Below are 15,660 nucleotides of genomic sequence, written 5' to 3'. Positions count from 1 at the left end.
TTTTTTAAACTATAGTCTGCCCCTCCAATGGTCTGAGGGACAGTGAACTGGCCCCCTGTTTTAAAAGTTTGAGGACCCCTGCAGGGGCTGTACCTACCAGAAGTGTCCTGGCTTACTGAAGGAGTAAGCTAGAAGCATGGCACTTGAATGTGCAGATAATTCTGAGAGTGGGCTCATAAAATAGGTAAGAACAATATTTTTCCCAGCACCTCAGGAACTCACCAAGCCCTCCAATCATAAGAGACAGTCGTGGCCGGGCACAGCAGCTCAAGCCTGTAATCCCAGCACTTTGGGAGGCCAAGGTGAGGGTATAGCCTGAGCCCAGCGGGTTGATGCCAGGGTGACTGTGAGCGTGCCACTGCACTCTAGCCTGGGCGACAAAGTGAGACTCCAACTCAAAAAAAAAAAGAGACAGTCGTGGCATCAAGGAGGTAGGGTCTGAGCAGGCGGGGAGTGGACAGAAGCCTGACTGCTGCTCCTGCCTCAGCTGGGGCAGCTTGCTGAGGAGGAGTCTAGGCCCTCTTGCAGTGGGCACCCCATCCTGTTACTAAAGACTGAAGACTAAAGCTTCTGGAAGGCTGAGCCTCCAGGTCTCTAGAGAAGGAGCAAGATTGATCTTTCCTCCCTTGTCCCTTCCCTAGCCCCTGTTTCCACCCAGCTCCTGACCTCAAGCCTCACCACCAAGCTCCTGGCAAGAATGCCCTTGGGGCAGAGGAGGGCCAAGGGGACACCTTCCCACCATCTCTGGGGATACATGTGACAGGGAGGGAATGATGGATTCCAGGAAGGACTCGGAAAGATGCCAGCAATAGACAGAATCTCTGAAGTTCCATTTGTCCTCTCCAGGGAAAAAGGAGGGGGGGGAGTTGACAGAATGGAGAGGGGAGCGGTCACTCTGAGACTTGTCCCCTGCCATTCCTTTTCTCTCATGAAACTACAACAAGAGGAAATGTACTCAACACTCTGTAACAAGACATACTGCAGCTAGAGTTACATCTGAGGAAGAATATACTGAAGAAGTAAACACTGGAACTGTTGAATGAGGAAGAAAGCAAAATAAAACCTCTTTCCAAGAGAACTTATAAAACAGAGGCTTTCAAACTTTATTTTAGCAATAAAATACAGCAATGCCTCCCCCCAAAGGCATTCATCCCCAGAATCCCAACATATAAACAAATAACCACAGAGCTGCTCATGTGGACACGAGCATGGATGCTCAGACTTCTGCCTTCTTGGCCACCCCTGCTACCACCTCCTCCGGCCTCTCCCTCTACCCACCACCACCAAGAGGCCGCTGAAGACACCACCATAGGGCCCTAAGACTCAAAGGGGCTCAACTAGAAATTCCAGCTGTCAACCACCTCCTCCAAAACCCTCTATGCAAACAACCTGGAACTTGTATTTGTATGGATGTTGTTTTTAATAGCACCAACCCAGACTTGACAGAGCGCTTAAGCATTTGGAGCCCTTAAGAATCAACACAGCCGGACTCGGTGGCTCAGCCTGTAATCCCAGCACTTTAGGAGGCCAAGGCGAGTGGAGCCCATGGGTTCAAGACCAGCCCTGGCAACTTGGCGAGACCTTGTCTCTACAATAAATCAAAACTTAGCTGGGCGTGGTAGCACGCGCCTGCAGTTCTGGTTACTTGGAAGGCTGAGGCAGAAGGATCGCCAGAGCCCAGAGGGTTGAGGCTGCAGTGGCTGAGAGGTATGCCACTGCCCTTCAGCTTGGGTGACAGAGTGAGATTCCAACTCAAAAAAAAAAAAATCAATGCTATCTTTGGGCCTGGGGCACAGGCTCCAACCCACAGATGTTCCCCTACCGGGCCCAGCACTCACCTCCTTCTCTCCACAGATGTTGCTGATGATGGAGCTCGAGGCCGGGCTGGACGAGGGTCCCAGGACGGCGACCACCCCCTTGGGGAGGATCTGACACACTGCAGTCAGCGGCAGGGGCAAAAAAGGAAGCAAGGTATTCATCAGGTCAGACTTGGGCCGGCTGCCAGAAAGCGGGCTGAGTCCTCTCGTCCTCACCCGCTGCCCTCTCACCTCCTGCCCACCTCCTCCCCAGTCCCTCTCCAACCCTTCCAAACCCAGTGTCTCTCCTTCTCCCCTGACTACTAGGCTCCAGGACAGTTTTATTGGAGTTTATGGACAGTATTAAATGAGGAAATGACCCAGGTTATGACAACATACGGCCACAGCCAACAGGGTGCATAAATTGTCTGGGCTGTCAGCGAAGGACGGAGGCTGATGGAGGAAACCCACAGATTCCAGCCCCTCTCCTGGCCCAGCCTGCCCGCAGGGGTGGGGGATCCTAGGCGTGGCTGCTGCAGGGGCTGAGGGTACAGCTCACAGGAGGGCTGCCTAGTGTACCATCTCTGCATCCCCCCAAATAGAAGTCTGAGAAGAAGAAAGGCAGAGGAACAAGGAGGGTGAGGATGATACAGACAGAAAGGAAGAAAGTAGATGCATCTGAAGTCAAAATAAAGGGGAGGAAAGAGAAAATGGGGGACAGAGAGAAAGAAGGAGAGGCAGAGATGAGTCTGTCAATGCCCCCACGTCCATTTTGACCTGAAGTCTGGCACATTCCCTTTCTGGGGTGTCAGGTCCTGTCGCAACTGTGTGGCTGGAATTGTGAACCTCCTCAGCGGAAAGGCACACTTCCCTTCTTAACTCTGGACACTCACTCTCCGGTCCAGGAGTGTCTTTTTGCAACATCTTCTCCTTAGATCTTCCTAGACTCCTTCAGGTGGAATTAACTCTGTCTGGGGTTCCCAAGGCTCCGGGTTTGGGCCTCTGCTCTAAGACACTTGTGTCTATTTCAGTGTGTTGTTTAGAGTTCTCCTCTCCCTGGATTTCAAGCCTCTGAAGGGCAGGAACAGAGCCACATGAATCTCAAAATCCCCACTTCTCGTCTCCTCCATGTCCAGCATGGTGCTTTCTAGACAGTGGGTGCTCAGTTCATATTTGCTAAGTGAATGTATGAACGAATGGGTTGTGTGGTCAGAAGAAGAGGAAAGAATCTAAGAGATTCAAATGCTAGAGACTGAGAAAGGAAGGACAGGAGAAAAGGGAATCCCAGGGAGAGAGAACATGAGCTAACTGTCAGTAAACACACTGTGGCATCAGAGAAGGATCCATCCTCAGGACACGCAGCCCAGTTCCCTAGTGTACCCTTGTTTGCAAAACTCAATGCTTAACTCTACACACACCTTCCTCCAACTCCCATTAGGAGTCAGGCAGGGCTGTTTCTTGGGCCAGGATACTGAGTTTAAGGAATCAGCACGAGGTTTCTTATTGAGTCAGCTGCAAAGACACACCTGCAACCTGAAGGCTCTTTCTTGTAGGTTAGAGTTCTAACCCTTGGCCAACACAGCCAGGTGAGCACCTGAACAGGGCACAGATGGCAAGGTAGAACACCAGTGTTCAAATCCCAAGCACTGCAATTTACCGTATGGACTAGAGATCTGGGGGGGGGGGGGTCTTCTCTTAGCCTATGGCTCGGGTAGGGGTCCCACAATATCTGAACTCTCAGCTGACTGAGAGGCTGTAGGCTGGGTATACCTGAGGAGGACTCATCGGAACGGTCAGAGCCATCCCCAGCAGCAGAAGCAGTGCCAATCAGGCTTTAGCTCTGGATCTCAGCCTGCTGAACTCTCTCAGCCTGCTAGGTGCTTTAAGCTCATCAGCCCATCAAATCCCTCCAACAGCCTCAGGGCGCGGGAAGAGGGGTATTTCATCTCCTGATTTTACCAATAAAGGCACTGCGCCCTAGAGAAGTTCAGTGCCTCTCCTGAGGGCACAGGACCCATCAAGGCCAGAACTGGCCCCTAGTTCCAAGTCTCCTGATCCCCCCCCACCCCGCCCCCACCGTAGGGTTCATGCCACTCTCTCATAGCCAGCTATTCCGCCTCCACTGCTCCCTGAAGCCAGTTACTCCTCCACCCCACCCTGTTCAACCCCTTGCGGTGATGACCCTGCCCACCTCTCTCTATTGCATCGCCTTCTCCAAGGTCACCGTGACCTGTTACCCAGTCTCAGACTGTCCTCTTTTGGCAGCATTTGATGTTTGCTGATTGCACTGTTCTTTTGAACTTCATAACACTGGCCAGTCCTGATTCTCATCCAGTTCTCCAGTCAGTCTTTGCTGACTCCTCCCACCTGCCAAATTCAGACTTTACCCAAGCCTCGCTCTCCCTGGGCAAGGTCAGCCTTGCCTGTGGCCTCCACCCTCATCTCTGCCCAGGTGGCCCTAGACTCTGACCTGTGTCCTGGGCTACACAATCAAGTTCCAACCACCTGCTGGATGTCGCCACAGGGTCTTCCCTCCGGCATCTCGCACTCAGCATGGGTGAGTCACAGTCATTAAGAGCTTGAGTTCTGAGGCAAGACTGCCTGGGTTTGAGTCTCAGCTCTGTCACTTACTAGCTGTGAAACCTTGAGCATGTTACCGAAGTTCTTGGCCTGTGTTCTCACCTATAAAACTGAGATATTAATAGCATTTCTCTCATAGGGTGGTTGTGAGAATTAAAGTGAGTCAATACATACAAAAGTACTTAGAATGGTACCTAACATGCTACACATGTTATTATCCCCACTACATCAGATTTGCTATATATTTTTCATAATCTGATTTGATCGTCACACTTCCATGAAGAAGATTCATTTTTATCCCTACTTTACAGATGGAGAAACTGAGGCTTAGACTTCAAGTAACTTGTTCAAGATCACGCAGGTAATACAAGGTAGAACTGACCTTGAAATTGGAAATCCATCTGGTACCAAAACCAGTATTCCTAACCAGTCTACTGTACTCCCTTAGCACCTCAAGCTCAAAGTCACCATTACCCTTGACTCTTTCTTGCCTTCCCTCATTAAATTCATTTACTTGCTATACCAATCAAGGGACCAGACTCTGGCCATTGGACCTGTTGACTCCTTGCCATCTCCTCCTACCTACTCCCACTGCTGCCATGCCAGGCCAGCCCCTCCTCATGACCTGCCCTCCTAAAGGATCTCTCTGTCTCCAGGATTTTCACTTCCAATCCACTCTCCCAACTGTGAGGCAAATAGGTCTAGGTACTCCTCTAAAGCAGGTAGCTTGTCTTATTCACCTCTGCATCCTCCATACTCAGAACAAGGCTGGGCTCAGAGTTATATGCCCAATAAATAGTTGTTGAACCAACACTGGAGCCTCTCAACGCCTTCCATGGGAAACTGGAAATAAACTAAATGTCAAATCATACAGGAATAGCTATATAAAGTGTGGGTCATATGCCCAAATGGAATATTATTTAGGCATTTAAAATGCTTATGAACAGTTTATAATAGAATTAAAAATATTTATGTAATAATATTAAGAGAAAGAAGCAGGATATAAAATTATACACATATCTATATGAAGGCTACAACTAAGCAAACACAGAGAACAGTTATACATTGAGGAATGATTAGATGTTATTAAAGACAACATTTACCAAGTATTAATTACAGCCTATCTGAAGCCCTTTGCAGGAACTGACTGACTTAATTCCCAAAACAGCCTGATGAAATAGGTACTATTACTGTCATTCTCGTTTTACAGATGCAAAAACAATACAGAAAAATTGAAGAGCAGAGTCAAGATGCAAGAGCCCAACCTCTTTTTTTTTTTTTTTTTTGAGTTGGAGTCTACCTCTTAATGCCAGAAACCAACTCCCTCACCACCACGCCACGCAGCTGCCTGCCACGAATGGTGATGCGTTCATTGGGGCACTCAAAGAGCCTGCCTTCGCCACTGGAACACGGAGTGGTTTTCCTCCCTTCTTTTTGTGTCGAATTTCGATAATGAGCATGTATTCTTTTTATAACATAGTATAAGAAGTACAATGCTATCATAAAAGTGTTTCTTCTGATGAGCAAGTAAAATTCAAGTGAATTTGATCTCCTCAAAATCCTCCCTTTACAGCCCTTTCTCCCACCACGCCACTGCCTGCTGCATGCCAGCTCACCTGGAACACCGCCTACGCATAGTCCTGCCTGAGCCCATTCCCAGGTGGCTATCTCTGACTAGTCCAGGGGTTCTTAGTCTGCTGCCTGGGGTCTGCGGGTAGAAGTCAGGGGTCTGTGAACACTTGAGGGAAACACTGCATCATTATTTTCTCTAACCCCTAAGTGGGATGTAGCATTTCTCTCCATGTGAAATGTAGGCAAATAGCCTCAGTCTATTAACAGGACCTGCGACTTTGTCTCCAACAGAGATCACCAGTGTCTTCACATCATATTACAGTACAGCGGATATCTTGAAATACTATTTATATTCATTTTTACTCTGAAATTATGGTACTAGTTAGACCCAATACTGGGCTTGCCTGTTTAATACATTCATGAAGAAGCACATATATGAATATATCACTATTAAAATATGCTAACTGCATTTCCATATAATTGGTTTCCCTGGTAATCCTATTCATTTTATTTTATTCACTTATTTTCTGAGAAGGGATCTACTATCATTCCCCATATACTATGGTCTAGGCCCTCTCTTGCTCTTCTTCTTGGCAAACTCCTACAGATGCTCCAGCGCCCAGCCCATATCTGGTCCCTGGGCAAGAAGGCATCTCTCCTCCCTATATGCATGCACATCACACTGCAGCTCTGAGTCAACTGCCTTTAGGAGACAGGGCAGCTTCCGGACTCTCTGACTTCCTGGTCAGCTTCTGTCCCAAGCAGCCTGGTGATGGTGGGTCTCAACAGAGGGAAGCTTCTCCTGAAAATAAATTCATATAGAAGGCCGCAATTCTTTATTCCCAAATCCAAGACTCTGAAATTGGATGTTTTTCATCACACTCATTTGGTGGCAAAATCTGATCTCAATAGACAGCTGGAGGCTATTTACGATGTGTGACTATTTGAGAGTAAGTATGCACTTGTTTGTGTGTGGAATGCTACTTGAGTTATGACTTGATGTAGAGTGTATGCACCACGTGACTTTCAAATGTCTCCAAAGTTTCAGATTCTAAAAATAGCAGGCCTCAAGGGTTTTCGAACCTGCGCCTACCATTCTAAGCTCCTAACTCACGTGTGCACGTTTCCATCTCCCTCACTGGACCCTGAACTTCTAGAGAGCGGGGGTCACATCCATTCAGTCCCAGCAAAAAGGAATTGCTCAACAGATGTTTGTTCAACTGAATGGAAATGTTCCAAAATGAGCCCAGTGAAATTGAATTATGATCTTACCAGCAGCCATGGCCTGGGGATTTCCTGGAATCTGGGAATTGGTCTTTTGTTCCCTATGAATGATGCCCTGCTCTGCAGAAATGGAAATCATTTATAAATGTCCTCAGCTCTGAAGCCCCCCTGCACCCTGATTCCACAGGCCCTGGCTGTCTGCATGAGGACTCCGAGTAGTTTGTGGGAGGCATAAGTGGGCAGGGAGATGTGCTCTACCTCTGCCTCCCAGGCAGCAGGGAAGAGAGGGAAGGAGACATGAGTGACATTGCCATAGCAACTAAGTTTCCCAGTCAGCAGAGGAGTCGAAAGGCAAAACTGTCAGAGCAGCTGCTGGAATAAAAGGCCACGATGGGATGTTGTGACCCTGTGGAGGGACTCCTTCCTCTCAAAATGCCAGTGCTGGCCTGGATTCAAAGTCTCCTTTGAAACCCAAGTTGGACAGGAGGGGCTCAAGGAACTGATTCTTTTCTTGAGCCTCCAGAGGGTCCCACCTCTGAACTGAGGGCAGGTCAGGGGGCGTAAGGGTCTGGCTGTGTCACAGATTGTCCAAAGGGGTTAATCATAGCTGCTATTAATTGAAGCCCTCTCTAAGGAAGGGGCAGTTTCCTGGGCGGGCCAAGGAGGCCAATTCCTCCTCACTGACAGTGAAAAGTCACTCAGCTGTGCTCTGAGCCCACGGGATAAACAATCCTGGCCTTATGGGCTGGCAGAGATGTGAAGCAGCGGGGAGCTGGGTGAACTCAGATTCATAAAAACATAAAAACACCTTGTGATGCTGAATCCCAGGTGGAGTAAGGGTGGGGGATCAAGGTGTCTCTCTGCCTGTTTATACTGCAAACCCAGCACAATGAGAGGCCCTGACAGTCCTAGGGAAAGGGAAACAACTGCCTCTATCAATTCCAAAGAACCATCTCCTGTCTTGTGCCAAAGTTTTCAGGAACATGGTCCATTCTGAACTCTCCAGCAGTGGAAAGTGGGCTACGTGGACAGATCTTGCTGGCCCTGAGCCAAGGAAGGCAGCGGCGGGGGGCAAGAATATCAGGTCCCTGTGCCATCATACCTCATGATGGGGACTACCTGGTCAGAGCTCCCTAAGAACTCAGAACTGCCATCACCTCCCCTCATCAATAGCCCACTGTGCAAAGCCCTCAGCCTGGTTCCAAGCCACTGTGCAAGCAGCAACACCATTTCCTGGGGCTTCCCAAGTGCCAGGCACACGGCTGGAGATACACTGCAACCCTGAATCCTTTTAAAGCCCTGAGAAGGAGGGGTTCCCGTACTGATTTTACAACTGATAATAATAGGCCAAATGTGTTGAGAATTCACACTAGGCCAGGCACTGTTCAAGTCTTTCAAGCGTTATCTCATTTGATCCTCACAACAACCTCATGAAGTAAGTGCTCTTAGTATTCCCATCTTACAGATGAGGACTGTCAGGCACAGGAGATAAGCCCAAGGTGCTGGTAGAGCCAGGATTAGAATCCTGGGGCATCCAACTCCAGACCCTGAGTTCTGAGTGCCATTCCACACTGTCCTGTAAGCCAGACCCTCTCCTCTGCCCCCACGTAAAGTCCCTATCTTAGCTATGCCATCTGTCACTGCATCCCAAAGTGCTCCATTTTTTCCTGCCTCAAGCCCTCACTCACACTATTATGCCATCTATCTAGGTGACTTCTTCCCTCTCTTCACCTAGAACAATCCAGGTGCAGTCCAGAGGTGTCACCTGACCACATGGTCTGCTCCGCCTACCTCCTAGTCCTAATCTCCTGCTGCCCCTTCTGAGGCACTCACTTGGTACGCCCTCTGGACAGCCACCTAGGATTAATGTCACTTTGCAGAGGTATGGATCTTAACTTCTTCCTGGAGAAGATCTCAAGCCTCAGTTTCCCCATCTGCAAAATGAGGGGATTAAACCAGATGATTCTATGCAGGGTATTTCTGAGTCCACATTGCGCCTGTGGTGTAGATAACTCTGAGAAGGGGAGCAAGGAACGTTTGTTGAATGACTCATCATTATTTCTATGCCTTTCTCTTCTGGTTTCTCACTTTTTTCCTTATGCCGACCTCTATTTGTTGTATTGAATGGGTGGAGTGGTGCTGGCCTTCACTTACTAGAGGCAGCTCTGAATCACCAGAGGTCATACTCGGGGAGCCTGCAAGAAGCTCAGAAGCCTTTGCAGGAGGAGCAGCCATGCAGAGCCGGAACGCCACGCACTGTGCCCCTCTCCAGGGGCAATGGAGCCACACAAGGCCCGGAGAGCCAGTGCATCTCCAGTTTCATGGGGAAACAGTGTGGACAGTTGATAGCATGCTTGGCCTCCAAGAGACAAACTGAGGCAAAGGCAAGGGGTTGACAGGGAGGCCCCTGCTTCTGGCTCTGCAGTAAATTAAACCTCAAACTGGCTCTGGCAGCAGCAGGGACAGAGCCTTGGGGGTGTCTGAATGGCAAAGGGGTGGATACTTAGTTAAGCTCTAACACATGAGCCCAGGAGACACCCTGGTCTATAAGAACAGAGAAGGGCGATGCCTTGTGGGAGCTCCCTGCAAAAGAAAAGCTGAGATGCGGATAAGATACGGAAGGGAAAGAAGGAAGGGCCAGGTGGGACAGCAGATGACCTAATAGGTCCTGTCCATTCCTATTATTTCAGATCTGTGGGCTGTGTAGGAGTTGGGAAGTCAAACATCAAGATGCCTGGGGCAGTCGTGGTGAAAGGGCAGAGGTGGGGGATGTCAGATGTGGCTGTAGGAAGCTTTCTAAGTGACCCTCCTTTTAAATAAACCCACTATAGGAAAGCCTGTCTGTTTGAACCAGCTAGAACAGGGGGCAACGTTCCGCTCATAGGTCTCCAGTTTCAGGTTGGCTATTAATTAATTCCCTGCATGATGCCTTCCACCTCTGAGCCGCGCTTTCAGCCATCAGCTGAGGGGTTAACCTCTGGACTCCAGCACCATTCGCTTCTTTGCACTTTATAATCTTTGATTCTTGAAACAGCCACTGCTTCCCTCGACCAACTTTCCCACTCTGAAGACAATCCATTAAGTGTGATGCCTATGGAGATTCTTGAAACCCACCTACTCCTGAAAGTGAGGCCCAACTATGCCCTGTTGGCTGGCCATGGTACCAACATCATTCACAGCCTTGACTTTCCTCAACCAAAGATATCATGCCTAGGGTCTCCTTCATGGCCTTGAAGTAGACTCCCTGGCCACAGGGTGACAGGTGTAGGGTTGGGGGATTTGGTTTGTCCAGGACCCCAGACATTCATTTTTAAATGAATGATGCAAATTGGTCCTGGGCCACTGGCCCCAGGAAAACACAATCTTTGACACGAGTATCAGCTGGCTTGAGATGGGCCGCCGCTACTTCCAAAGGCGTAATGCTGTCAGATGCATCAAGCCCAGTACGCTGGGAAGAGCAGGTGGATGTTCAGGGATGATGGATTCTGACACTGAGCAGGCCACTTGAGAAGAGCCCAGGAAACAGTGCAGCCACGTGAATGTGGCTGGAACACGAAACAGAGGGGAGAGGGAGATGATAGTAAGAAGTTGGGAAGAAACCTGCTGCAATGGGAGAATGGGAGAATAAAGCCCACAGCAAGAGCCACAGCTGCCACTTCCTGAACACTGCCTCTTGGAGTGTTTCAAGCCGCCCTGTGGGGTGATATTACCGTCGCTGTTGTTTCACAAGTGAGGAAACTGAGGCAGAAATGGTTAAACAGCCTGTCCACCTCACACAACTGCTAAATGGTTAGAGTCAGGATTTAAAGCCGGTCCAATCTGATTCTAAAACCCACGATCCTAATCTTTACGTGGCACAGTTTCCCTAAAGTAGGGATCACGGAGCTGCCAGCCTGCCCCACCCAGGGATCCAGTTTCCTTCCTCCCTTCCTTTCCCTGATACTGTCCCTGATGTCCAGTCCCTGCCCCACCCTGCAACAGCAACAGGTGGCAAGTGCTTAACCCACCACCCACCAGCCTCCTTACTTTGAGGAACAGAGCTGGGCTGGAACCTTTCTTATGAACTAGCTGGGTGGTGTTTAAAACCCATCGTGGGGAGCACTCTGACTTAAGATGAAAGGCCTTTGGCATGGAAAGATCCAGAAGCCCTCTCTTCTATCAAATCCTAAGCATGCCTCAAACACACTGAGATGTAAAAGCTGAACTGAGGGCCACTTGCTAAGAAAATACCTGGTGCCTAAAAGAAGGGCATTAAAAAGATGCCCAAAGCTCTATCGTGTGGAATAAAGATATCAGTTTCCTTTATTCCTTTGATTCATCTGGCTTAATATTTTGGATGTATTGACTAAGCTAGGCTTCATGGGTCATTGGGAGAGGAAATTTACATCTGTTAATGATGCCATCCACGACAGCCAATCTCAGCTCTCTCGGTTCTGCCAGGGAAGCCCTGAAGAGCTGAAGGAAAGAACAGAGGAGCTGGTTTTTCAAAGTACGGACTACAGAACTATTCCAAAATCTGGACCCTTGTCTGATACCTGCTCTCCTGGACACTGAAACACCGCAACCTGGACTAAGAGATTCACAGGAAGTCGTAGCTGGTGACTCTGATTTCATTTGGAAGATCCTGGGCTACCTGATCTTAAACTAGAAATCTCATTAAAATAGAAATTAGGCTCTATGACAACTAGGAATTTTGTTTGTTCCCTGCTGAATCCATATTGCCTAGAATAAAATATAATAGGTTCTCACTGAATATTTATTGACCAAATGAATGAATAAATGAACAACTATTCCAGTACTTGTTCCCCCACACCCTCTTCTGGAGGAATCTGTGCCCAGGGATCTGCTGGCCTCAGTGGCCCTGTTCTGTACTGCATGAAGCTCCCTTGGTCATAGCCACTGGGCCAGGAGCAGACACTTTCCCCAAGGGTAGCTATCTGGACAACACCTGCAACTTGTGAGCCTGGCTATACAGCAAAATGAGCTGGTTCAATTGGATCCAGACATCAAGATCCAGACTAAGAGGCGCTGAGGAAAGCTACCAATGGCATGCACTCTGAAGAGAGACTAAACGTCACATGAGGGCAGGAACCGTGTCTATCTTGTTTTCCCAATGTGTGATCCCCTGATCATACCTGAAATAGAGCAAATGCTCAATAAAAGCTCCTGAATGAATAAGCAAAGAGTAAATCAGGCTTGGGTCAGGTGCGTGATGAAGAAACCAGGGAAACCAAACTAGCAGAGAGGGAAGAGCATGTCTCTGATATCAAAAGAGCATTAAGGAGGCTCTGAGGGAAACAAAGGCTGATGGGTCTCTGGAGTCACTCTGCCTACCTCCATTCTCATCCTTTCTGGATCCTTATAATCCCCTACCTGTTGTGCTTGGGCCAGTGTGAACGTATTTATTTTCTCACAACCCTAACAGTCGAGGCTGAAGCCTTGCTGGATGCTCAGATGGAAGACCAGCTGTCTGCCATACATACTTCTGCGAGTTGTTCTTTTGTTTCTTTACTTTTGCCTCTGAGTGTTGTTAAAGGTTGAAATGGGTTAAAAAGAGAGGATCTGGGGATTCGTCAAAGACTTAGGGAATAGATGCTATCATCCATCTGGGCTGAAGGCCTCTTCTCCTTCCTTCTGAATGAGAGTTGCTCATCTCCAACTCAGCTACAAACCACTGGCTCGCCAATTTGGGCCTAATCCTGCAAAGACACCAAGGTAAAACCTGCAACATGCCAGAGGACCGCAGAAACGTATAGCAGACAGTGTGCCGGGCACGCAGAGTCCAGGACCAGCTCAACTGCTGACTAGCTCTGTGGTCTGGCAAAGTACGCATGTCTTTGACCTCAGTTTCTTTTCTAAAGTGGAGGTAATAACATTTCACTCTTAGGCTATTGTGAGAATTAAAAGTGGCGCCCAGTGCATAGTAGGGGCTTCATATGTGTGACTTGTGGTTGTGACCTACCACATATGTCTGTGAAACACTACAGCTCATAGGTTGCCTATATTTGGAGTAATTTAAATCTCACAACAACCTGCAAGATTTTCAAAGTAGAACCTAGCATTCTCATTTTACTGATGAAGAAACTGAGGTTCAGATAGGATAATGACTTGTTTGAGGTGACCCAGACAGTGAGTGACCAAACTTCATCCCAAGTCCCAGTTTACTCCCACAGCATGGCTCTCTGCATGAGAAGGCAACACAAGCAATCAGATGTGCAATGGCTACACTATCTTGGGCTGCCCGTGTGTCTTATCACACACAAGATTTCATTCAGGGATGTGTATACACACTGTCCAGGAGATGAATGAACCAATATATAAGAGGATGAATGAGGAGGTGGATGAAGGAATGAATAAGTATCCTGTCTTTACTCTGCATGTGATTCACAACAAAACCTGGGAATCTGATCCAGGCTGAGAGCTTCATTGGACTCCCTGGTTCCTGTTTCCCTCCTTCCCCTGGAAATGTCTATATCAGATATGTCAGAGGCCTGGTGATGGGTATAGCTCACACCACCAGCTTGTCCGTCCTCTGCCAGAAAGGGAAGAAGGTAGCCCTGCCCATTCTACGTACTGGTTTCTGCAGTCTCGTACTCGCTGTCTCTGAGAAGCTCAAAGATGTCCACTTCGACCTTGGCCTTGCCCAGCCTCTCAGGGTTGCGGTTGATGCGGTTCTTGGCCAGGGTGATGGAGAGCCGCTCTCCTCTGCTGCACTCCATGGGGTCGTCCAAGATAGCAGCTGTGGGCAGGCAACCACATGGACACAGTTGGTAGTCCACCTGCTACTGTTACCCCTCCTTCTTCTCCAGCTTCCCCCGCTGCTACCTTCCTCTTCCAGGCAGCTCCCCAAATCCCTCCCCACCCTGCTGTGCTCAGAACTATCCCCTAGAACAAGTCCTCTACTTGCTTAAGGGTCTCAATTTGTGGCCAGGTGTGGCAGTGACTACTAACTTGGCTATGCAACTCAGGAACCCTGCAATGCCACAGCCGGCCACAGGGGGGCCTATCTGCACAAAGTCCCTAGGCCTAGCCATGGTGATACTTTTGGATATCTGTCTACGTGCACACAGACAGACACACGTATGCAAAGGAGAGAGTGGCTGTCCTTTGAAAATGGTATTCCCTGAGGTGAGAGAGGGTTAAAGGAGGCCAGATTTGTGAGGGAAAGCTGTGGTACCAAGAAGCAGCTGCAGGATACTGCTGACTGCTGGCTCCCCAGGCTCTGACACCACTCAGCCATGTCACCAAGGTGAACTGCTCCGTTTCTCTGAAACTCCTTTCCTCACTGAACATGAGGACTAGTAAGACAACCTCATGGGGTTGGTGTGAGGATTCAAGAGGATAATATATGTAAGTAGCACAGCACACGGACTTAATCAGTGTGACGTAATCAGCATGGATAGCTAGAGGGGTATATGATGGCTGTCCCACTTCTGAAAGCGGTGTTAAGGATAAGGGTTGTGGTATCACACAAAACTGGATTCAAATTCCATCTCCACTCCTCATCAGCTATGGGACCTTGTAAGGAAGTGGAGAGAACCTATCCCTTGGGCTGTTGTGAAGATGACAAGAGATAGCATGTGCTCATCACAGGGTCTTGCACACAGCAGGCTCTCCATAAATCTAGCTACTGAGATCCTGAATTCTCCTGATAGAGGAGAAGTTACAAAAATAAAAATCTCCACACAAAAACTTGTACACAAACATTCATAGCAGTGTTATTCATAATTGCCAAAAGGTGGAAACAACCCAAATGTCCATCAACTGATTTTAAATAAAATGCGATTTCATCATACAATGGGATATTATTCAACGGTGAAAAGCAATGAAGCACTGACACATGCTACAACATGGATGAACCTTAAAAACATTATACTCAGTGAAAGAAGTCAGACACAAAAGACCACATATTGGATGGTTCCATCTAGATGAAATGCTCAGAATAGCGGAATCCACAGAAATAGAAAGACGAGCGTTTGCCAAGGGTGAGGAGAGTTGGGGAACAGTGGGGAGTGTCTGCTAATGAATATGGTATTATTTTGGGGGTCATGAAATACTCCTAAAATTGTGGCAATGGGTGCCTATCTCTGCGAATATACTAGAAACCACTAAATTATATACTTTATTTTATTTTTTTAGATTAGAAAATATAGTCTATTTATAAAGTAAACTAGAGAGAGGGAAAGAAAGAGGAGATTCACCTTCCCAAGGTAGGGGAGGGGGGCCAAAGCTTAAGAAAACATGGCTTAAATTATACACTTTAATGGGCTAATTATATGGTATATGAATTATATATCAATAAAGCCATTATAGTTAAAAAAAAGAAATAACAACCTTATCGTTCAGAGGATGAAGACTTAGAAAAGCAACACGGGAATAAAGCCAAATAGATTTCACCAACACGTGGTCCTTGAATCTCCGTGGCTGGTATGAACAGGGAGACCTAGGCTTCACGATACCTTTTCTATATATTGCTCCCATACCTACT

At 48.1% G+C, this 15,660-nt stretch overlaps 1 protein-coding gene across 1 annotated transcript in view; it reads right to left on the bottom strand.

Moving 5' to 3' along the window:
* LOC103274601 (glutamate receptor ionotropic, kainate 4) overlaps nucleotides 1–13,911 on the bottom strand; it is a gene marked incomplete at its 5' end in the record, with an annotated part of 136,214 nt that extends 122,303 nt beyond the window's left edge. Inside the window, 2 exons of the mRNA XM_008072040.2 lie at nucleotides 1,839–1,936; nucleotides 13,747–13,911. Of these exons, the coding sequence (XP_008070231.2) occupies nucleotides 1,839–1,936; nucleotides 13,747–13,911 (263 nt within the window). The remainder of the gene's footprint in view (nucleotides 1–1,838; nucleotides 1,937–13,746) is intronic.
* Between the last annotated feature and the right edge of the window lie 1,749 nt (nucleotides 13,912–15,660).

This window comes from Carlito syrichta, unplaced genomic scaffold, assembly GCF_000164805.1.
Source record: "Carlito syrichta isolate Samal-C Ts95f unplaced genomic scaffold, Tarsius_syrichta-2.0.1 Scaffold113709, whole genome shotgun sequence".
Taxonomy (NCBI): Eukaryota; Metazoa; Chordata; class Mammalia; order Primates; family Tarsiidae; genus Carlito; species Carlito syrichta.
Note: the sequence above shows the minus strand (reverse complement) of the source record. Positions and strands in the feature narration are given on the sequence as shown.